At 38.1% G+C, this 22,656-nt stretch overlaps 1 protein-coding gene across 1 annotated transcript in view; it reads left to right on the top strand.

Moving 5' to 3' along the window:
- TRIO (trio Rho guanine nucleotide exchange factor) overlaps positions 1 to 22,656 on the top strand; it is a 245,667-nt gene that overhangs the window by 154,201 nt on the left and 68,810 nt on the right. Inside the window, exons 24-33 of the mRNA XM_085052129.1 lie at positions 31 to 97; positions 871 to 980; positions 2,050 to 2,119; positions 2,587 to 2,676; positions 4,541 to 4,633; positions 6,810 to 6,921; positions 8,901 to 9,091; positions 12,035 to 12,136; positions 14,231 to 14,373; positions 14,950 to 15,049. Of these exons, the coding sequence (XP_084908255.1) occupies positions 31 to 97; positions 871 to 980; positions 2,050 to 2,119; positions 2,587 to 2,676; positions 4,541 to 4,633; positions 6,810 to 6,921; positions 8,901 to 9,091; positions 12,035 to 12,136; positions 14,231 to 14,373; positions 14,950 to 15,049 (1,078 nt within the window). The remainder of the gene's footprint in view (positions 1 to 30; positions 98 to 870; positions 981 to 2,049; positions 2,120 to 2,586; positions 2,677 to 4,540; positions 4,634 to 6,809; positions 6,922 to 8,900; positions 9,092 to 12,034; positions 12,137 to 14,230; positions 14,374 to 14,949; positions 15,050 to 22,656) is intronic.

The following is a 22,656-nucleotide window of genomic DNA, read 5'->3' as shown; positions in this document are numbered from 1 at the left end:
ATTTGATTATTCTTTCTGTTGTCACCTAAGGTTCATTATGGCTGAACTAATTCAGACAGAAAAGGCTTACGTAAGAGACCTCCGGGAATGCATGGATGTAAGTTTTCTTTTTTTCACTAATCTTTGAAGGCAGGATTCAATCCGTTGCTGTTTCTTTCTGGTTTTAACAGCTGACCATGCTTGGTTTGGAATCACAGGACCAAATTAAGTAATTTTACTGCTGTTACGAAGAAACTTAGAATTACATCTGATAACAGCCAGTTCAGAATTCACCCTATATGTTTTGCTTTTGTCGGTACCGAGTTTCGGTATTTGTTCCTTTCCCGATTCATAATCGTGTGCCGGGTTTTTGTTTTAGAGAGAGGAGGGAAAAAGGAGGGGTTTACTCTATTTGCTTTGCTAGCAATAGAGAAGAGCTTCTGCTAATTCTCTTATTATCTGTATCACATGTTGTGCTACTAGCTGACTTTTCAAATAGAAATTCAGTGAGATTCCATGGAAAAGTGCCCAGTAATTGTTATGCTGAAGCAACTGATGTTCAGTGGTAGCTGTTGCACAAAGCATGAACTTCTAGACTGCAGACATGACCTTGATAAGGAATATCCTGAAGCATTAGAGGTTGTCAAGAACACTATGCATTTTAAGTGATGAAGTCTCAGGGACTGTGTTAAATTGTCAGTTTTACAACTTGTATTTCACTGTCAAAATCACAAGGTATATTTGACACAACAGGCACTGTCACAATTGGAGATGATGCTGCTGTGTGATCTTTGCCTAGTTTCTCTCCAGGAGTGCATACTTACAGATACCTGGCTGCTTCTGTTGGGAGTTTATCATCACTTTTCACACATCTTTTTTTGTTCTGGGCAGACATATCTATGGGAAATGACAAGTGGAGTCGAGGAGATCCCACCTGGTATTGTAAACAAAGAACACATTATCTTTGGAAACATGCAGGAAATTTATGAGTTCCACAATAAGTGAGTGACTTATCTTCCATTTCCATACTACTGCTAAATCCAAATGATGACCTGAGGGATTTCCTAATGAAAATATTGTGTATACCAATAATGAATGTTTTTCCATTAAAAAACCTAAAGATTTTCCTCTTGCACTGCTGAATTATTTCAGCTGTTCCCTTATGCAGACAGGTGGGTACACCATTAGAAACAGTATTTTTTAGTCTTTCTCTCAGATCTTTCAGCATTTAAGTAATTACTTGGATGCATTATTATTCGGTCGTAGGTTTGTCATTTGTTCTGAAGAGATGAAAACCACTGAACTCAATAGAATACAAACATAGCAAAATATTAGGATGGTGTTGTTCTTTCAGAACCCTCATTCCTGATATCCAAGTTCAGCTGTTAGTGGGAAAGAGTAGGGCTCCCAGCTCTTTCTTGGCTCTTCATAGCTTCTGTGGAGATGCCCCAGCATTATAACATTTACTTGAGAATGGAGCATGAAAGAGATTTATCCACTCTTTCTTCTGAATGGAGTGGTTCCTAGGGAGATCTCTGTTCAGAAGTCTTGCTCTGAATCTTCCTTCTTTGTCACTTCATTGGTTGTGAACACATTTGCTTTGGGTTATGATTCTTAAAAGTAATAAAATATACCTTAGCATATTCCAGACCGTGATTTTACAGTTCTTTGTATGCTTTGTGTTAACTAGAGAACTCGAGTATCCAAAAAACAAGGTTTAGGTTTTTTTTTAAATTGAGCTGAAGGCTTTTCTTGGAACTGAAAACAGTAGGAAACCTTCTTGATGGAGAACAACAGCAATTACTAAATTTTTGTGCATTCTTATGCATTAATTGCATGTCTGCTGATTCAATTTCTGATAATATCAGAATTTTTATTGAATTATATTTTATATTAGTACTTTTATTACCCATTTTTATCTATTCCAGATATCTTTATTTCCTTAACTCATGCTTCTGGTATTACAGAAAGTTTTCTAATGGCCTTTGTTCACAGACAGTAGATCCAAACAAGTTGCTGTAATGAACATCTTTCATGTGCCTTGACTATCTGTTTCTTTTCTACCCCCAGTATATTTCTCAAGGAGTTGGAAAAATATGAACAGTTACCAGAAGATGTTGGACATTGCTTCGTTACTTGGGTAATGAAATTAGACTTAACATTTAGAAGTAGAAAGGGAGATAGGAGGCATGAAGGCATTAATTCTTGCTCTCACATCCCTTTTTGGTTTGTAAAATTCATAAAAGTAGCTTTTCATTCAAATTTAAGTTAAACGTATGTATCTTTAACTGAGAAAAAAGCAACAATTAGGGCACTCCTGTCAGATGCCAGTGCTTAGCTGCTCTTGAAGTATATGCAAGTTGCCTAAACCTGTGTGCAGATTTGATTGGTCTTAGTTTTGAATAACCTAATTTTATATACATTGCTGTTGTTTTCAATCTTACTTGCCTGATGTATCATCTTATGCTGCAATTTTGAGTGGGAATATAATTCTGTACAGCTCAGTTTCTCGATAGGGAAGATAACCTCTCTGATAACACTGTAAAAATTTTGAGACAGGAATGATGCTCTCTGATAACCTGTGTAAATTTGCATTTTGTTCTGCAGGCAGACAAATTCCAGATGTACGTTACCTACTGTAAAAATAAGCCAGATTCTACTCAGCTGATACTAGAACATGCGGGAGCATACTTCGATGTGAGTACATCGTGTCCATCTTACAAGCACTCATTGCCTGTTTGACTCATGTATTTGCAGTTCTGCTGAGTGCCCAATTTGTTAAGAAAATGAAACTTTCCTGTTAATAACGTTGCAATTTACTGAGCTGTCATCCTAAGAAAATCAGTCCTGTATCTGCCATGGTTAACTTGCATTGCTCAGCTGGTGTTGCAGAGCTGTCAAATCAGATGTGAAAAGTCCCTGTCATGTATCAGAGCAGTTCAGAACTGGAAGCAGGTTCTGGCAACAACAAGTGAGACATGAATCTTCAGCTCACACAAGCGCATCCTGCAAATCTTAGCATTTCGATGTGCTTAGTTTGCATTGTATGTAGTAAAGATAGAAATTTTGGTTGAATTTTTGGAGCACTTGTAAACTGTAATTGCATGTGCTGATAATTCAGTTGACTGCTATTATTTAGAAGGACTAAACCTCCTTACTCAGTACCAAGGTTCCTTGGTCTACACATGTAATATTCTGCATAAAAAAGGGACAAAAATATAGATGTGTTAGAGGTTTTAGGGAGGAATTTTGGTCACACTGAATGAGTTTTGGTTGGACATGTATTAACAGCTGTTTCAATTAGAATGCTTTTTCCATTTTTTCCCTGCTGTGCTGAGCCACTAGCTGTGTAATGACCACAATTTTTTTTAGAATTGTTTGTACAAGTAGAGGGAAGTAGAGGAAATCCCTGAAGTTCTTGGGGTTAATCTCAAAAGTCTAATCACTGAGGAAATGGGCTTTCTAAACATTGTAAGGCTTCTGTGAAGCCTGTGTTAAGTTTTCAGTGTTTGAAGAAGAGCAGGTAAGTTACAGAAGACCAGGTAGATATGTGAAAAAAATCCAAAGAAAAATTTAGTAAATACTGTTTTAAAAAATAACACAGGGCTCTGATAAAATTATTTAAAACAAATTCTTGCCACCACCTCCTTTGATCCATCTGTTTTACCAGTATATCCAGAGCTCTCCATCCCCTAATCCACCTAAAGTATATTAGAAGTGTGAAGACCTGATTCTGTGCATGGACATCTCAAGAGCTTTCACTGATGACACCACTGGTCCGTGTGTGTATCCCATTTTGGGGATTTCTGATACCGTAATCGTGGTTAGAGGGCACATAGCTGTGTGGCATAACTTGCTGTTTGAAATTGCGTGGTTAAAATACATCAAATGCTATGATAAATGGCAGACCCTATCAGCGAAGTTCAGCCCTAATCAGTACCTGAAATCTGTAATCATCCCATCTCGCTATCAGATAATTCTATTTTCCACCTGTACCTTCATGGAGGTCATTCTTTTTTCGGTTTGTAAGTGCTTGTTTTCTTTTCAAGTGCTTGGTAACCTCTATTCTTCAGTCAGAAACTGTAACTCGGTGCTCCCTCTGGTGGGGGATGAGGCTGTCCGTGGCTGTTGGCACTGAAGTAGCAGGGGATGCTGAGAAATCTCCACCTCAGCCTTCCTGGTACTCCTGCCTCTTCCCTGGAACACTGGAATCTGAGGGTTTTTCCTCCCTTGCAAGTAGCAAAAGAAGCCCAGCTCTTGATGTTTTTTAAAAAGGTGTTGCCACACGTTCTATGTCCCTAATTGTTGCTCTTTGTATTTAGGTTTGTTGAAATGTTTCACAGGTACTGTTAGAGGTAATAATCTTCTGTTTGTACCAAGTGAGCTGGCAGATGCACAGCATAATGATTCACTGTGTCTGGAATATCTGGTCATCCCTTTTTTTTATTTTTTCTTGCTAAAATAGAATTTGTCATTAATGTATATGATTGCATATCCCTCAAAGCACTTTGTATCTGAGTGTTGGTGCTCACAGTCCTCAAATGTTTGCTTTTCCATGTAGGAGATACAGCAACGACATGGACTGGCCAACTCTATCTCCTCTTACCTTATCAAACCTGTCCAAAGGATAACAAAATACCAGCTTCTTTTAAAGGTCAGTATTAATTCAGCATTCTTCATCTGATTTTCCTGTCCTTAAGAAGGCAAAACTGTTGCTGAAACCGGGAGGGTTGCTCTACTCTGCTCTCTGAGACTCCAGAATCCTGGGCAGCCTCAAATACTGCTGCAGAATTCCAACTGAAAATGGAAGAAGGCATAAACAAGCAACTTCTTGTTCAGATTTCTGTAAATTAAAAAAAAAAAAAAAAAGGATACCTGTCTACTAATATTTACTTAGAAAATATAATTTGCATTTCCAGGGTAAAAAAGTAATTCATGACCATATGGATGCATTTTTGTAATGGTTTCTACACCAAATTTTGGCAAGCTGTTAGCTATGCTGATGGTATTAAGTACTGTAAAACAGATAATAATTTAATATATTTATATATAAAACTATCAAATATCTATAAGACATATACATATGTGTGTGTATATAAGTAAATATATACACATATTGACGGTACCTGTAGACCTATTGAACTAACAGTTGTTATTTGTAATGTTGCCTGGAAATGTCAAGTTAATAATAGCTGTTAAAATAAGCACAACTTTTGGAAACCTGTAGTTAGAGCTTTCACTCAGTGGACAGACGTCTTCTCAACTGAGCAGCAGTGTTCTTGGACTGTGCTGTGTCTCTCTTAGGTGGCAATGCTTGTTTTGTTGTAGCAGCCTGCAAAAACACTGTAACTGATCTGTGTCTCCCTTTTTACTTGAGAACAGCCATGTGTGATTGCTTTTGAAATTTCTGAAAAACATTAGAGGCTATTTCAGGTCAGGTTGGGTGGAAACAAATCTGTCATTTTTGACTGAAGCTTACTGTCTGTTTTCCACTTGCAAAGAGTTGCAACTTATTCAAATTATAATTACAGAAATACTCTAGGCTGTGCTGTTTCAGAAATTTTGAGGTATTAATTCAAACAATTATTATTATTTTTAATATTAATGTGCGTTAGCCTGCTACATTATGGAAGTAGTGGGATAGATTGGTTTCACCAATGTTTGCTGGGCTGGATGTCTTTGCTGCATGGTAAAAAGGACTTGTCTGGTGGTTGTTTGGTTTCCTTTTTTCTGGAAGAAGAGAGGTGTAAAGCATGGAAAGATTACAAGCCTAAAACTTGAATGATAGATGAAATGTTTTACAGTTCTGGAAGTTTCACTTGTTTTTCCAAGTATTGAAGCTGCTCATCTTCTGTGCCTCTCAGAGATTTTTAGTTAGTCTCACTGTTGTGTGGGGCTGTCATGCAAAATGTAAGTGTGATCATGTAGTGTTTTGCTGTGATGGTGGTATTGGCAGTTAAATAAAAATAATGTAATGATGATAATAATAGAAGTCACATGGCTTTCCCTTTGAAAAGGGGGAAAGGAATTTACCCTGAGGGAATGCATTAAGTGGGCCTTCTGAATAACAGAAGGGAGATAATATGCCCTTTTGGTTACATAGCCTACATTTTACCTTGATACTGTTCAAGTGCTTAAAGGCTGTGAGGAAATCAGAATATCAGCTCAGGTGCTGTTATGTTAAATCTGTGGGACGTTGAATGGACAGAGAACTGTATGCCCTAAATTCTGCTACAACACTTCAGCATTTTCCATTCTCTAACTTCTGTCCCTTAGCTAATTCATGTTTCTCTTGAAGAGTTTTGTCTATAAGTTGCTTTTAACTATGTAAACACAGAATAGAGTCATTCATGGAATACTTAGAATAAAATAATGTAAATTTTCTTTATCAGCAGTTGTACAGGGCTGGTCTTTGGTGCAGTGGAGCAATGACTGACTTGCGAGGCAGGAGGGCTCCCTTTGTGCTGCCCTGCTTTCCACCATATTCATGACTTGGCAGCTGCATTGTTCTTGGCCTTGATGTAGCACAGCACCTGATAACTGTCTGTGCTTATCAAGAAAAGGTTTTTTCTTAGCTTTTAAAGATTCCTTATTAAGCCGATAATCCTGTTTAAATTAGAAGTGCTTAACTGATAGCTTGGGCTGCTCCTTGAAGAACTGATCATGACAGAAACAAAGTATACTGTAATACCATTGGCAGAGCAAGAAGTTCAAAAAGATTCTATATGTCAAAAACTATTCTTGATTTGTTAGGAGTACTCTTTGGTTGTCTGTCATATTAGTGCACAAATAAGCAATGGAGAGTCCTCTTGACTGCTTGTCTTTTGCAGGAGCTGCTCACATGCTGTGAAGAAGGTAAAGGTGAGATTAAGGATGGCCTGGAGGTGATGCTTAGTGTGCCAAAGCGAGCCAACGATGCCATGCACCTCAGCATGCTGGAAGGTAGGATTCACACTGCCTTTCCAATTTCATTGTGTGGTGCAGATTAACTTTGTTTTGTGAACACATTCTTTTCTCTGGGTTTGTATTTTTCATACCATTTTTTGGGGGGCTATATAAAATGCAAACTTATTTTGGAAAGTGAATCGTTACAGACAGCTGGTACAGTTTTGTTAAAATTTTAAGTGTTCTTTCACCTTGAGGTATAGCTGTGCCATTGCAGATTTGAAAAACATGTAGGCTAATGAAGTAGTCCACTACTCACCCAAAATGCAGTAGGTGATTGGTCAGATATGCTAGCTTTGGCTACATTTTCCAACCGTTTTCCTTAGCTTCTTTGTATGAGGCACATAAATGCATTGTTGGTGATTTTGCCGATTTATGTATCAAATAATTGTCTCCAAGAAGTTTGTCTTTTTCACATCTGTTTGCTGCCTGTTCCATAACAGACTTCTGGTTGAAATGAAATGTGTCTTCTGGCAGTAAAATGTCAGCATAAGCCAATTTAGCCCAGGCCTAAGCCAGCATAATCATGTTCATGGCAGACAGTGGAGGTTGGATGTAATGTTTCTATGTGCTTAGAACAACTTCCTGCCAAAATCTGTTTTGCAATTGGCACGTTATCATGTTATAATGGTGCAATCATACATTTAGTAATAAAAGTGTTTTTCTTGGGCATTTAAATTTTTTGAGAAAAAAGCAGGGCCCTCTTACCCTACAGTTGCTGAATAAATATTTAAAAGTACTTTTAGGCAGTATGCCTTTTCTTCCGCTCTGCCTTCTAATAGTAGCATGCAGTTTGTCATGGAATTTCCAATATTTGGCTAGTTACTGTAAAACTTGCCTTGGTTTGACATATGATCCTTGATCGTGTGAATACTCCAAATCACCTCTGTTTCTTGATTTTAAACAATAGGGATTTTGGTCAGTTTCCAGGATCAGTTCCAAATGCTTGTTCAGGAGGTGGTCCTAGTATAAATGCTGACCAGCTTTGGTAATAATCTTTTAACACTGGGAATGTGACTCTGGAGAATATCCTAATCTTTTACATAAGTTGGTTTTACAACAAATCATGCGTGTATTGTTGAGTCATCCCATGTTGGACAAATATAGTGAATGAGCACATTTCCTCTTTATGTCTCCAGAGGATTTTGAATGAACATCCTGGTGGAACTTGCTTCTGATCCTCTCCATACTGTTGCCCTGTTTAAAACATGAGAACTGGCGAGCAGTATCTATTTAAAATACATTTTGATACCACTCAGAAGAGTATGGTAGACAGTTTTTGTTACTCTCCAACTCTACAGCTGTGTATTAAACTGGGAGGGCATGGTACCACTAAAATGGAAGTCAAATTGTTGGTATTCTCAATCTTTATCTTTTTTTTCATTATGTGTTAATATAAGTGATCCAGCTGGTAATTACTGTATAGTGGATTGATTCTGGCGTGACCAATGGCAGGCTGATTGTATGCCAACAGCTCCAAGATGCCATGTTTTTTAATCCCCAGTTGGAACACATTTTTGTGCTCATTACCTGCATGGTAGGGAAGGTGTGCCTCCTGAAAAGGTGGCATTTGAGAGCTTGCCACTCAGAAAAACCTGATGTGCTCTGTGTCCTTGCAAGTTGCTCACTTTCTACAGTGGCAGAAAGCCCATAAGATAAATCATTTTCATGACAGAAGAGGTTACCAGAAGCTGACAAAGACAGATCTGTCATTTGTTGGTAAAATACTGCCAGAAGAGTTGATTAAGTTCTTAACAGTTGGATGTCTAAATTTAGAAGTAGACTTGAGCTACAGTTACATTTAGTATATTGCAATGTTAAAATCAAGTGTTGTTTTTAGTATAGTTTGGTTGGAATCCCATCTTTTGGAAGTTGTGTCAGTGGGAAAAAATCATATCATTTAATGAACAGAAGCTGTGCTTTTATGTTCCTTGTATTACCAACTTTTTATGGTGAATCTTTCACTCTGTTTTTAGGCTTTGATGAAAATATAGAATCTCAGGGAGAGCTCATCCTTCAAGAATCCTTCCAAGTGTGGGACCCAAAAACTCTAATTCGAAAGGGAAGAGAGAGGCACCTTTTCCTTTTTGAGATGTCCTTGGTTTTCAGTAAAGAAGTAAAGGACTCAAGTGGAAGGAGCAAGTACATTTACAAGAGCAAACTGTTTGTAAGTATGGGAGAACAACTGGTCATGTTTACAAAACTCTCTAGATTAGGCTTCAGCTAAGCTCAGGTGATTTAAGTGTGCCTAAAGAACTTGAACACAGAGCACTGAAAGAACAGGCTTGGAATGTACAGACTGAATCTTGCAGCTTTGGTGCTTTCTCTTGCTTTTGAGGCAAAAGGATAGGGTCAAAGCAGCTACTGAAGGGTACATGTCAGTCTTGGTGCATCAGGTCAAATGAGTATCAGTAGTGGGCTGGACTGGTTTTGTCTTAATTGTGTGTTGATTGCTGATTCTTTAATGCTTATTTGTATAAAGCAGAAGGATGGAAGGAGTTGATAAGCTGCCTTCATCTTTCTTGTTTATTATTGCTGTTAAGGATTCATTTTAGTGGATATTCTACACATACTGATTGGGGAAGGCAAGAACTTTGTTTTGGAAAAGTTCATTCCAGATTGTTTGCTGAGACCAGTAGCCTTACAATAAAGTTCTGCAAATGTAATTGTAGTACTTTTGGTCTACTGGAATGAGGTAAAGGTGGAAATATTTTTTGTCCTATCCAAAAAAACCCCAAAAACCAGAAAAAGAGAAAAAAAAAAAATCTCAAAACCTCCGCTCTCACTTTTCTTATCTGTAGGCATGTATGCTTTACAAAATGTGACTCTGGAATTCACATCCTTAACTTCCTGTCTTGTTGGATGACTTTGGTGAGAGCAATATTCACACTCCATAAATTTAGGTAGCCGAGTGGCAAGACAGTCTCCCATGGCTTGCTCTGCATCTACTGAATGCAAGATTAGCTTTTATACCAAATAGTTCAGAGCAAATACCTGAAATTACTTTCCTTCTCAGAATCACACTCTAGAAAATGTTATTCTTGTATTGATCCTGTTGGGATATATGACTAAGCCTAGATGGTATAAATACTGAGTCTTTTGTCCATGCTTCTGCTCCTTTTTGTTCATTCATTCCCTCTTCCCACTTCTGTGTCCAAACTGGTAAAACAGGTTGGTGAAAAAAACTCTTTTTTTCCCCTATGTTTCTTTGCATATTCTGTCATTTCTTTTCCAGCACTTGCTTTCCTTCCTGATACAAAATAGCTAGCAGGTAACACAGCTGCAGCTGTTTGTTGATCACACCTTTCTTTCATGCTCTCAAGAATCCAAAATACAAAAAAAAAAGCTAGTTTACTGGAGAATAGCAATAGCTGCCAAGGGATTATGTGGGAGAGAGGACAGAACTGAAAAATCAGTCCTGTAAACTTGTCATGTCAGTTCCTCTGGCAGAAATTTAGTAATAGCCTTAGGTCCTAAAGAAGCTGGTGGAAATCTTGAAGGCTCCCATTGTGCCTCATTTTTAAAATACAAGGATTCTTTTTATTGTCATATTCTATCATCTGGCAAAATACTCCGTAGTGCAGCTTACTGTTATAGCAGCACTTACAGTTCAATCTTTAGAAAAGGCTTATGTTGAAAGCCTGCATGTTGATTTGAGCTAAAGATCTTTTTTTGTAAGCCATCCTGTGACTTACCTCTGGAAGGTGGCTTTACAAAAAATTACACCATTCTCTTTACTTGGGGCATGGTGACCATCAGGGTTTCCCCAGCACAGGATACTCCGTGGCATGATACATTTAAGTGGCAGAATGTGTTAATGAACTCTTTTGGCAAGAGATTGAGTGTCCAAAAGCAAATGCCTAAGGAGGGTTGTGGGAAAAAGGCAAGCAGGTGTTACTTTGCCAGAACACTCCCAGTCACCAGTAACTGGCTGTTTGGGAGTTTCCTGACCTCAGTGTAGTTTCCATGCATCCAGTATCCCACAATGATTTCTCTTCTGTCCTGGAGCCACATTGCAGACTTTTAGCATTGCCAGTGTCCTTTGCAGAGAGCCATATTGCTCAGCTGCCTGTTGGGCACAGGCCAAGCACCATGTGCTGAAAGGTTGCATGTGTTGGGCCAGGGTTTCTTTAGAAGAAAAAAAAAATCCCAAAAAAGCTTTCACCCACCAAAACAAACAAAAAACCAAAAAACCAAAAAAACCAAACACAAGCTAGCATCCAGGTGAGACAAGAAAAAAAGTACCTTTACTCAGGTACTGGGTATCTAGCATCTTTTGTGTTGAACTGTGTATGTGCTAATGATGATGTGCATGGGAGGAAAAATACAGCTTCTAATCATGTGAGAATACTTAGCAGCTGTTGGGGAGTGAGAGTTCTTTTAGTTTGAGCTGTATTTCTTAGTTTGTAATTTTTTTTGGAGCAGAGCCTGTATGAATTGTTTAAAGTGGAAGCCAATTCACATGAGTGAGATGTTGTTCTAGTCAGAAAGTGAAAACATTTTGGATGATAATTAGCTATTAAGGTCTGACATTAGAACATTCCCAAAGACTGATCGTTCGTGCAGTTGTCTCACAAAATTCTCCAGGGAAATGGCATTTCTGAATTATTTCATCTGTTTCAGAGGGAAGGAAACATGCTAGGAAAGGCTTATTTGACAAAAAAGAGACCAGAGTTTTAGAAGATATCAGAAGAATGCTTAAACATATCTTATCTGACAGAAAGCGTAAAAATCAGTAAATAGTGAGTGTTATCCAATGCAAATGAACTGGGAGAGAAGCCAAAACTTAATTTTTGTCAAGCATCTTCTTTAGAGTTATAAGGCTTTTACTGTCAAGGCCTAAAACTAAAATAAGTAATTTGGTACTCAGATTGTGTTATTGCTTATTGTCACTTTATAGAAAAGATAGTTTAGCTTACAGTTCTTCCTTTTTTGAAGAGACCTCACCACTGCCACAGGAGTAAAGGACTCTCTTTAGCATATGAGTTAGCCTTAAGCTTCTGAAAATCTCTTTAAATAGCAGTGCTCCATTTTTGAGAATGTTAGGCATGCCTTTGTGGCTTCTGAGAAAAAATGCCATGTGGTCCTAACAATTTTTTCTTAATTCCAGACTTCTGAATTGGGTGTCACAGAACATGTAGAAGGAGATCCCTGCAAGTTTGCTCTATGGGTTGGAAGGACACCAACTTCAGACAACAAAATTGTTCTCAAGGTAATTTTAGCAGATGTACTTTTAGTCTCTAGCAAGCCTTGTAGTTGTTGATGATGTTTGTTGGGAAAGCGACACGATTGCCTGCTTTGAGAGGAACAGCTGCTGGCAGATAATTTTCTTTGTGTGTGCAGAGGTGGTGGTACATATATATATCTAACTCATGTGGTCTGACAGCAGAGGGGAATCTTTGTAACCTACTGAAGGATTAAACAAACCTGCTTTCACAGATCACAGTAGAGAGAGGTTTGATCCCATGGACTTCCATGAGCTTGAAGACTTCAGCAATCAGCTTACAGAGCAACTGGTGCCACAAAGAAATGATGGAATCAGTGTTGCCTTTCACGCTCAAGTCATTGCAGCGTGTTGGTGATGCTGTTTTTCATGACCTATGTTTTTATGCAGAAAACAAATACTCCAAAAGATTTTTATTTCTTTCTGTGGGCAGCAAGCTTTTTGGAAGCTACTTGCCTTTGGATGAAAGTGCATGCAATGCCTATAAATTTTATGTCTGGGCAAGTTACAGGTGTCAGTAGTGCTCTTTGCCTAGCTAGGAGAATGGCTAAATCAGTTTTTCCTGTGATAATGGTGTGTAACCTTGAACTGCTTTTCAACTGAAGAACGTTTTTTGTAATACCATAACCAGTGAATGGGTAATTTGGCATATTTTGTTGAGCTGAAATATCTTCCCGTTTATAGGTTAATACACCTACTATTAAACTTGTTTGTGATTTCACATGTATTCATAGTGAATACTCAATGATGCCACTTAAAAATGACCACTACGATTTACATGTCAGTACTCAAATTTATAGCTTTTGCTTGTGAATTACAGGCTAAGAAAAGTTTGCGTTAGTTTTCTGGCAGCAGTCAAGGAATGCGAGGAAATTAAAAGTAACATTAATACGAGATTTTCTTTCAGTCTTAATGTTCCCATAATCTCAAAGACAGTGCTTTGCAGCCAGAAATGATCATGGTAGGGTGGAGCAGAATACATGGTTTTAATTAAGGGCACTCTACATTGTATCACTTTTAGGTGTTTTCTGTCCTTCACTTAAGGCGTAGCATATTTAGAAATCTACTATGATACATCAAACACTTGAACAATTTTGTTGACTTTGTTTATTTTCTGAGGTTGGAAACAAGCGCTTCCTTAGCTCACTAATATTAGAAGTAAATTCCATGAAAAACTAAATAAGAGATTTTTTAAAAAGATCATGTTTATCTTCTCCTAAATGCTTTTGTTTGTAAAAGGAAACAAAATTTATTTTCCTACTTGTCCATCTGTTCCTGCAATTTTGTCTATCCCTTTAGAATTCCTGGTGATTACATATTTATAGTATATTAAATATTTATAATATATTTGAAGCCAGTTATTTCAGGAGACAGCAATTTGGTAGGAAATTATATAAAATAATTTCTTTAGAGCTGCAATAATATTTATATTTAGCAGCATTTCAGGTGCAGGGTTAAATTAGACAAAACAATGAGATTACAAGTCAGGCAGGTGATATCAAGTAGCTTCTGGAGTATTTAAAAAAATAGAGACGTTGCAGGCAGTCATTAAAATACAATCCCTAAATTAGCTTTCTGCCTGGAGATATGTGTCAAAAAGTGGGAAGAGTAATACATGAAATGTGTTGTGGAAGTATATGTGTTGCAGTAAAAGTTAACTTTTTCACCAGTAATAGTAGATGATTATATCAAGTTAGAATTGACCTAAAATGTAGGGTGAGTTTAAAATACCAATATTCAAAGGGTTATTACTGGAATTCCCCAAGTAAGTCAATCCACTCTGTTTCACAGGAGATGCATATAGGGCTTTAGTCTTCAAGTTACAAAAGTGGGCTCTGAAATTTGGTTAAAATGTTTTTTAAACGAACAATATTAGTAATGTTGAGAACTGTGGAATAGAGTTGGCTATTCAAAATGAAGACAGCCAGCTAGAATTTCCTTTTCTCTGTTCAGGTTTTCAAAAATTTTTCACTAAGTCATTCTTTATGCCTTCCACTTTGTGTTTATTAGTTGACTATGTGCATGGATCTTCTTAGTCATAATGGTCCATTGTGGGGATTTTGTTTCTTTTGCATATCAAAGGCATCCAGTATAGAGAATAAACAGGACTGGATCAAACACATCCGGGAAGTGATACAAGAAAGGACCATTCATCTGAAAGGAGCGTTGAAAGAGCCCATCCACATCCCCAAAACTGCACCAACCACAAAACAGAAAGGAAGAAGGTAAGTAGTATTTCAAATAATCAGAGATCTCTATGTACACAACAGCTCTCTTTCCTCTGTACTGTTGAATTTCAAATGACTTTCAGTGAATTGGACAAAAACAAGAGTAATTTTGTCCAGCTTTATCTTACCACTAATTTACAGTAGTTTCCTGCAATGCTGAATTTGTTGAGATTTCTGCTCTGAATAGTGCCTGACTTGTGTAAATCAGCCATTATGGAAGGGATTTGGAACTGCAGTTTGCATTCTGTGTGTGTTATTCAGGTCCTTGGTTTCCTTTTTATGAAGTTTGAAATGTGTGACTGAGTGTCCTGTTTGCTAGCTTTGGCTAAGTAACTGTGCAAGTTTTCTTGTCATAGTTGTGGCTCACTGGTTGTTGCCTTAATTCTACATGATGTAGACCTTGAGCAAATGAATCTCTTACAGCAGAGAACAAAGTATTGAGTACCGAATATTTGATTCTTGCGTCAGTTAATTTGGTGTCTGTTGCCACACTGACTAGGAGTGTCTGACTTCTTTAACTAATGTGTTGCAAGCCCAATACTACTCTTGTAATGCAAATTGAATTCTTTGCAGAGATGGCGAGGACCTGGACAGTCAGGGAGATGGCAGCAGCCAGCCTGATACTATTTCCATTGCCTCACGAACCTCCCAGAACACGCTAGACAGTGACAAGGTAAGTTTCATGGGCATTGCTCTGTGCTGAGAGTAGATGATTTGTCCCCTAGTGTGAATTAGCAGCCAAGATTAGTCCTTAGTGCCTTCAGAGAAGAGGCGTGGAAATACTCGTCTTTTAAAAATAGCTGTCTGCAACAGAGAAAATACCTTGATACCACAGGAGAGCAGGATTGTTTAAATCTAACAGGTCATGAAGAAATTACCTTCGTTCCAAACGGAAACCATTTTGGTCTCTTCTCTTCTCTTCTCTTCTGCGGTTTGCTCAAAGATTTGACCCAGCTTAAAACGAAAGTTTTATTTTCCATAAAATTTGATAGTGCACAAAATTTTTCTTGTTGTTAGTCTCAGCCTTCCTGAAAGCATACCATCTGCTTCTTCTGTTAGCTTGAGGCTGCTGATTGCCACACGGTTACTGTTGTGAAGGAAAAGTACTCTCCAGTGTTTATGGGTTAGAGACTATGTGTTCACATTCTGCGTGAAAGCTGATGGAATCGTCCAGAAGTAACCCACAAAACTGTCATTTGGTACTAGTGCTGGTCTTTCCTTTCCTCCGTCTCTGCCTATAGGTTCTGGCTGGGTTATACCATAAGGATACACAGCCAGAGTTTCTCCTGGGTGGGAAAGACAGGTGTCAAAAGAAAAAAATTCTTATGAAATGTGTGTGTTACTTGGAACTAAAATAAGATTTTTGGCAAGTGAGAAGTGTTAGGACCCTGGAGAGAGGTAGAGATGGATAATGAAAGTTTATCAAAAAGAAGAGTGAATTAAAACACTGAAGATGCCTAGCAAATACTTGGAAGTTTGGTTAGGGATTTCTGGCCTATTACCTCCTTGGGTAAAATTGTTCTTATGAGCCATTCAAACTACGCAGATAAATAACCAGTATTTTTCAGAGTAGCTAAGTGAATAGGTTCTCAGAATAATATTTTGACCATTCCCATCATCATCTAAACTCAGTGAGTTTCCTGTATTTTCACATGTCACTCAAACTCTATAGTTTGATTTTTCTGTGTAGAGAAGCAGACAGAAGGAGGGAAATACTAGTTGCTTAGGTTGCTCTTGTGTTTGTCAAAAACAGCCTAGGTTTTGACCTTGTGCATTTGTACTGATGTTGCAGTTTTGGTGGTGGCTTCTTCTAAAGATACTTGTGAGGAAAACAGTTGGTCAGAGGAAGAAGAACTCTTGATGACTTTTGTTTTGCTGTCTTATTCATAGCATTCTTACTTACCTATTTAGGGATTTACAAAAAGCAAGTTTTGTATGCTTGCAGGCAGTTCTTACGCGTTTAGGTAATCTGTCACCCTCAGAAGCAAGACATGGCCTCTCTGATACGGCTGATTGTTGCCTGAGATGTGGAGCTGTGTGCATGCAGGTTGGAGGTGATGCAATCCATGCCTGCTGTGCAGAGCCATTGCCCTTCTGCAGCTGTTTGTGATGCACTGTTCACTAGGGGGAAGAGCATGGGTTGTCTCCTGATGCCCTTCACAGTCATATTGCATGCATCATGTGAGAATTGCTGAGAAAGGTGGCCAAGTAAAATGCCCTCAGGATTGTTTTCCAGTCTGACATGGTGAGGAGTCTTACAAACAACCTGTTCAACAGGAGTTAGAAGTTAAAAGGAGAAGGAATGGAAGGAAGGAGAAATGGAGAACACTTTGCAGTATTTTCCTGACTAATTCAGTTTTAAGCATGATTAGTGACTGTAATGTTTTTTTAAAGTATTTTTGAGTTCTTATACTTGTGTATAAAATTTCTGTTAGACTTTTCTTTGCCAAGAAAAACAAGCTGAAGACTCCCTGGAAGTTACTTGTGCTATGTGTTGTATGTCTAAAGAAGGAATTTTCTATTGTGCACTTGTAAAAAGTGAATTAGCAGGGTAGCTTTGTTTAATGTTTCTATTATATGCTTTGGTTTGCTAAATACATCAAGTAAATCTTTCATATGTTTAAAAATACAAAATAAAAATTCTTAAGGAACAGTTACAGGAAGGTGGCCAGTGAAATCTGCAGGGTGTCTTAACACCATTGCTGAGTCTGAAGTAATCTCTCACTTTGGCTGTTGAAAATTCATTAGCTGCAGTCCGTTTGGGGTTTAAAATCGACTCTGTTTTCCTAGCCTAGAAGCTTGAAGTGTGTGTAAATGTCTTACAGAAATGGAGCAAAACAGTTATACAGATTTTAAAGGCTGTTGATGTGGTTAGCCAGAGGAAGCAGTGGAACTCCTTGGTCAAATTTGGAGCATGTGCCTAACTGAGATGGGATTCCAAATCAAGAAACATTAAAAATACCAAGCAATTCAAAATAGTATTAATTAAGTGGCGAAAGTGTTTAGCCCTGTATTACTTATTAAGCTCTTGCTGAAAATTTTTCTGTTCACATCTATCCATTACTGAGGTTAAGAAAAGACAATAAATATCAAATGTAATATTAACCAACAGCCAAGTAAAACCATTCTACTTCCTCCAATTGTATGTTCAGACAGTTCAGTTCATTCTTTTAAAATAAATGTTTTGGTTAGAAGTGCTAAACTGTTATACAGAGAGAATATCAAGAATGAAGTTCTTTATCCAAATGTCAATATTCTTTCTCACCTCCTCAGAGATATACTTTGAAAGGGCTGAAAATCCTCAACCTTGATAGTAAGTGGTTGAATATTGTCCAGACTAACTTCTTTCCTTGCATCCTGTTTTCTGTCATAATTGGAATTGCCATAACAACAGAGAATAACTTTATGATTAGCTTTTTTCTTCTCCACCCTTGCTTTTTAGGCTACAATTGTAACCTGATTGTTGGCTCCGCTGTTGCAATGCTGCTTTTCAGTAATGACTGGGATGATGCAATAGACCATATGTTTATAAAGCTGACATTGACATCCTCCCCAGCTTCATGTCATCTGAAAACACTGTTGGAAGGCAGAATTAGAATTCAGAAGAACCTTGGCAAATGGGAAAAATTAACTGGCAAAATACTGTGCAGTTCAATAGGAACACGTTTGAGCTTATATGAATAGGTGGAAATAGTTAAATACCAACGAAATCAGTGAGAATCTTGAACAGTTTTTGACAGGATGATTGAGAAGCTACAGAGGCTCACAAGATGTTTATTATTTAACAGTGTGATACAGCTTGGAGGGCGAAGAAAGCAGCAATATCCTGGCTTGTAGAAATGGGATGTTGAGCTGCAGGACACAAAGTCCTCATTCTTCACTCAGAACTCATAAGACTTCCATTAGATACTGCATCCAGTTTTAAGCACAGAATTTTAGAAAATCAGTGGTCCATTGAAGGAGTTCCGAGGGGAAGAAGAAAAAGATTGATAAGAAGTGTACTAAGCTTAACTTACAGGGCAAGGTAAAGAATTGGGACTAAGAAGTCTAAAGGAAAAGAAAGGCAGGAGGAAGAACTTTAGGTCTTCAAGTGTGTAAAAAGCTACCACACAGAGTTACTAAACAGTCTTTTACCTATATTTTAAGATGATGGGATGAGATCAAAAGACTTCTTTTTAAAAAAGATTGCAGTAATATTTTTATGGGTATGAAAATGTGAAACCCTAGAGCAGAGTAATTGTGAAGGCTGGGGAATCTCCATAAGTGGAGTTCTTTGAGAGCAGTTTGGATAAATGTTAAGGATTCTCACAGGTGTGGCTGATCATGCTCCAGAGGAAGGGAAATAAGTGGACTAGGGAATTTAAGATCCCTTTCCAGCTTTTTTTTACTATCATGGTATGCATCTTCACATTGGAAGACATGCTACGTACATCCATAGCACTGACCCTTGCTGAAGTACTGGAAAGTAAAATGGAATCTGGAATAAAATATTGAATTTTTGAGAGAGACATTTCTACTCTGTCAAAGTATCTCAGTTTTCTGCATGCTCTTATTGTACCCTTCTCAGTAAATATTTTGCCCTTCACCTTTCACAGCAGTCCTTCCATCCATGTTCTGTAGTTGTCTAGCCAGCATTTTAGGTGGCTAATGGATAAAAGAGATTCTTGGGCCATTCATTTGTCCTTTGAACAGCCTCAGAGCTTCATCTGATTTTTAACATTGCCTTTTGAACTTGATCCATTGCATAGGAAATTAAATGGGGAGGCTGAAGGAAACAGTGTAGATCTGATAGGTTTTTTTCATGCTTGTATTCAGTGATCTGGTAGAAACATGAAATAAACCAAACTAGTCTTTTGGTATCTGAGAAGATGAGAGGCTTTTAGAAGAAGAGCTGTCATAGATTGCTATCCTAAATAGTATGAATTATACTAGCAGTTGTGGGTGGCCAGTAGAGCAATATTTTAGTTTTAAGAAATTGTCTTTTGTGCCCAGCTGGTAACACTTTCTATTACTGTTTGTGTGAAGTTGTATTTCATTTTCATTCTTCTTTAAGCTTGCATGTAGTTCTTTGAAAGACAGAAAAAGGACTGAAGCAGTAGGAGACAACCAAGTATTTAGTTCTGCCAGCTGAATCTCCGGAAGAGAAAAGGCTCCCATCAGTAGAGAAAAATGTTAGTAAAAAAGCAGACATGGCTCTCAGTACACACATCTTTTCAGAGTCAGAAACCAAGTATGGACAGCTACCTGGTCAAAGCAAAATGCTCTTTATTGGAGGCAGAACTTTTGTGCTGTTCCATTTCTTTTCTCCCACAGTGCACTTGTTTCCATTTTAAAAGGGGATTAAAGATTTTCAAGCTTGAAATAATTGAGAAACCTTGTTGGCTTCTTTTCGTCTTCCTTTCTCCTTAATGTAAAATTCTCATGGAAAATTAAATTTAAATTGCTATCCTGAGAGGATGCTATATGGCCTGATGTAAAGGCTCTTGAATATCTGGTCGGTCGTGATTTTTGCAGATAGTGGTGGCAGATGGACTTAGTGTGGTGTCTCTGACTTCAGCAAACCTATGCTATGAATGTACTCAGCCAGTGACTGTTTGCATGCTTGTCATTTGGGTTTTTCTTTCTCTCTACAAGCGACAGTGACTAAAAGGCCCCAGAGTGGTGAACATAGATGGTAAACATTAATTTCAGCAACTGCATGACACTATGTCCCATGATAAACTGTTTAATTAAACCTTGTGCCTTTTTAAATCTGCAGTTTTGTTTCTGTCTGGCTTTTGTTTCTCATCTCGTGTCTGTCTCTCCAGTTTCCATGTTTCAGACATAGCATCATTTATTTTTATCATGCATGATTAATTCAGTTTACATAAAGGGTTTCTTGAGACGGATGGATAAAGTATATAAAGGCTTTGCTCAGCCTGAATTTGGATTTAGATGGTTTGTAACTCTTTTCCCTTCAGTGCAAGCCAGTCTCCCAGTTTCTGCTATGCTTCTTGCTCTTCCCTCCAGCTAGCCTGGAGAGCCTTGCCAAAGCTGTCCAACAACAGCTGTTGAGCAACACGCTTAATCACAGACACTCCCTGCTGTCCAACTGCATTTAATCAGTGTGAAAGATGAAACTGCACTCAGAAAGTGTGTTATGGAGAGAAATCGAGCAATGAAACAAAGAGGAAAGAAGTGCTTCCCAACCACTACTGTAGTAGGCAGGAAGAAGTTAACCCAAAGGAAGGGAAAATTGGTAAATGCTATTTTGATCAGCTCTCCAAAGTGCCGTATGTTTGTGCTGGGTGCCGAAATCGTTGCTTTCAGTGTCTTAGGCAGTCATGGAAAAGTTCTGCACTGAGTTGTGTATAATAACATAGGTGCATGTTTGAGGATGGTGTGGGTCTAACAGCTTTGTTCAAGAAGTGTCTTACACACTATATTGAAGTGTGATTGAGTATTGAATTTCAGTTGAATACCAACCAGCTAGCATATCTGATTCCCATACTGTCTAAAAGACTAGGAGTTTTGTGCACTTTAATAGTATCTGACATGGTCACTGACAGCCTTCATTTGCTTTTTCCTTTAGCTTAATATTATATAAAATACTTAGAAAAGATAAGATATGAGATCCTACTTTTTTGTTTGTTTGTTTTATTAGGGGAAGGAGAAGAAAGAACATGTATATTACCAAAACACGTGGCCATTACACCAGTCACAAAATATACGTTTAGCTCTATTTGTAGGAAATGGAGGGTCACGAAAGCAAACAGAGCACCAAAAATAGGCTCCTGTATGTATTTAGGAGGAAATATAAGGACTAGATGCAGTTTCTGGAAAGTGTCAGTTTGTTACTGTGCGTGCACTGGATGGGGTATGGACCTCCTGAGAAAAATTTCGTCTGCACTGGACACCTTGTGAAGTCATACTTCATGAGATTTTTTGTTAGTCCCCATCAGGCATACAGATGGTTTCAATTGTTTCTTGAGTTGGTCTGACAGAGGCTGTAACATAAATCAATACCAGAAAACAAGGAAAGCTCTTTACTTTTCCCCTTTGCATAGCTTTGCATGGACTAAAAAAGAGAGTGTAAGGGAACAGGAAACATTTCAATGAGGGAGGAGGTAACATGTTTTGAAGATGACCCCCCCCCTGTAATTCATGTATTGGGGCTGTCCAAAGAGACAGGGTAGAAGCAATGTGATTAATTTTTAGCCTGGATCTAAATGGGTACAACCTGATTTATCTTCCTTAAACACTAGATGTATGAGGGTTTTCTGCCCTTCTTGGCCCCAGCATTTCCCCAAGAAACCTTCTCCTCCTTTGTAAGCACACACACGCAATAATAGCTGGTGAGATTAGCAGGCAGATTCCATGGGAAAGCTCCGGAGTTACTGCAGCCCATCTGCTAGGAGTTATGTTCTGTCATTTGTTGCAGACTTGAGGAAGAGAAGGTTGGAATTGTTCTTTGATTCTTACTGGGATTTTGCTGGTTTTGTCATTTGCTCTAAAATTCTTGATTGATAACAAAAAGCATTTTCCTAGAAAAATTTCTGTCCAGCATTTCCGTTCCAGGCTTGTAATGAAAACTAATAAAAAAGGAACAATGCAGTCTCTTATCTCCATTTTCTGAAGCTCATGGGATGCAGTTGGCAGCCATGAGGAAGCCTGGAGGAAACAGTCAAAAGAAACCTGGCAGGAGCTGTGGAGTGTGTTGGTGTGGCTCTTGATTCTAGACTTGGTGCAGCTGGAGCTCTCACAGGGTATTGGTCCTCCTTTGTCAGTGTAGGGCATTGCAGGATTACCTCACTGAGCTGAAGGAGTTTACTGGTTTGGTCCAAAATTACTGAATTCACCAGCTGAATACCAGCTGAGATCTGGTATGAATATTTCACTGAAGCAGCCAGACCTATAGAAATACACATGAAAAACTGGAGTGGACTGGAATGCTGTTGCCATAAGGAAGAAGGAATTCCAGGACTGCTTGCTTAAGTTGGATGGGTGCTTTGGCACTGAGCAATCTTGGGAACTTTGCAAAGTTTGGATAATAATTTTCATTTCACATCAAAGCAGATGAAATAATCAAAGAGAGGAAACTAAAGCTTAGGCAAAGTTATTCTAATGAAGTGTTTTGAAGAGGGGGAGGAAAACCCTAAGCTTGCATGCTTTTAATTCAAATTTGTTCAGTTTTATTTGGGGAACCAACAAAAATATCAAAGTTGTAAGCCCGTGTGAGTTTTCTATTAAATAGTTAAGTATCCTGCAATGTTATGTGGAGAACTTTTTGCTGACTTTTAT

Source organism: Lichenostomus cassidix, chromosome 2, assembly GCF_008360975.1.
Source record: "Lichenostomus cassidix isolate B80296 chromosome 2, HeHo_3.0, whole genome shotgun sequence".
NCBI classification, from domain to species: domain Eukaryota; kingdom Metazoa; phylum Chordata; class Aves; order Passeriformes; family Meliphagidae; genus Lichenostomus; species Lichenostomus cassidix.
The sequence above is the reverse complement of the archived record's forward strand: the minus strand, read 5'-3'. Positions and strand labels throughout refer to the sequence as shown.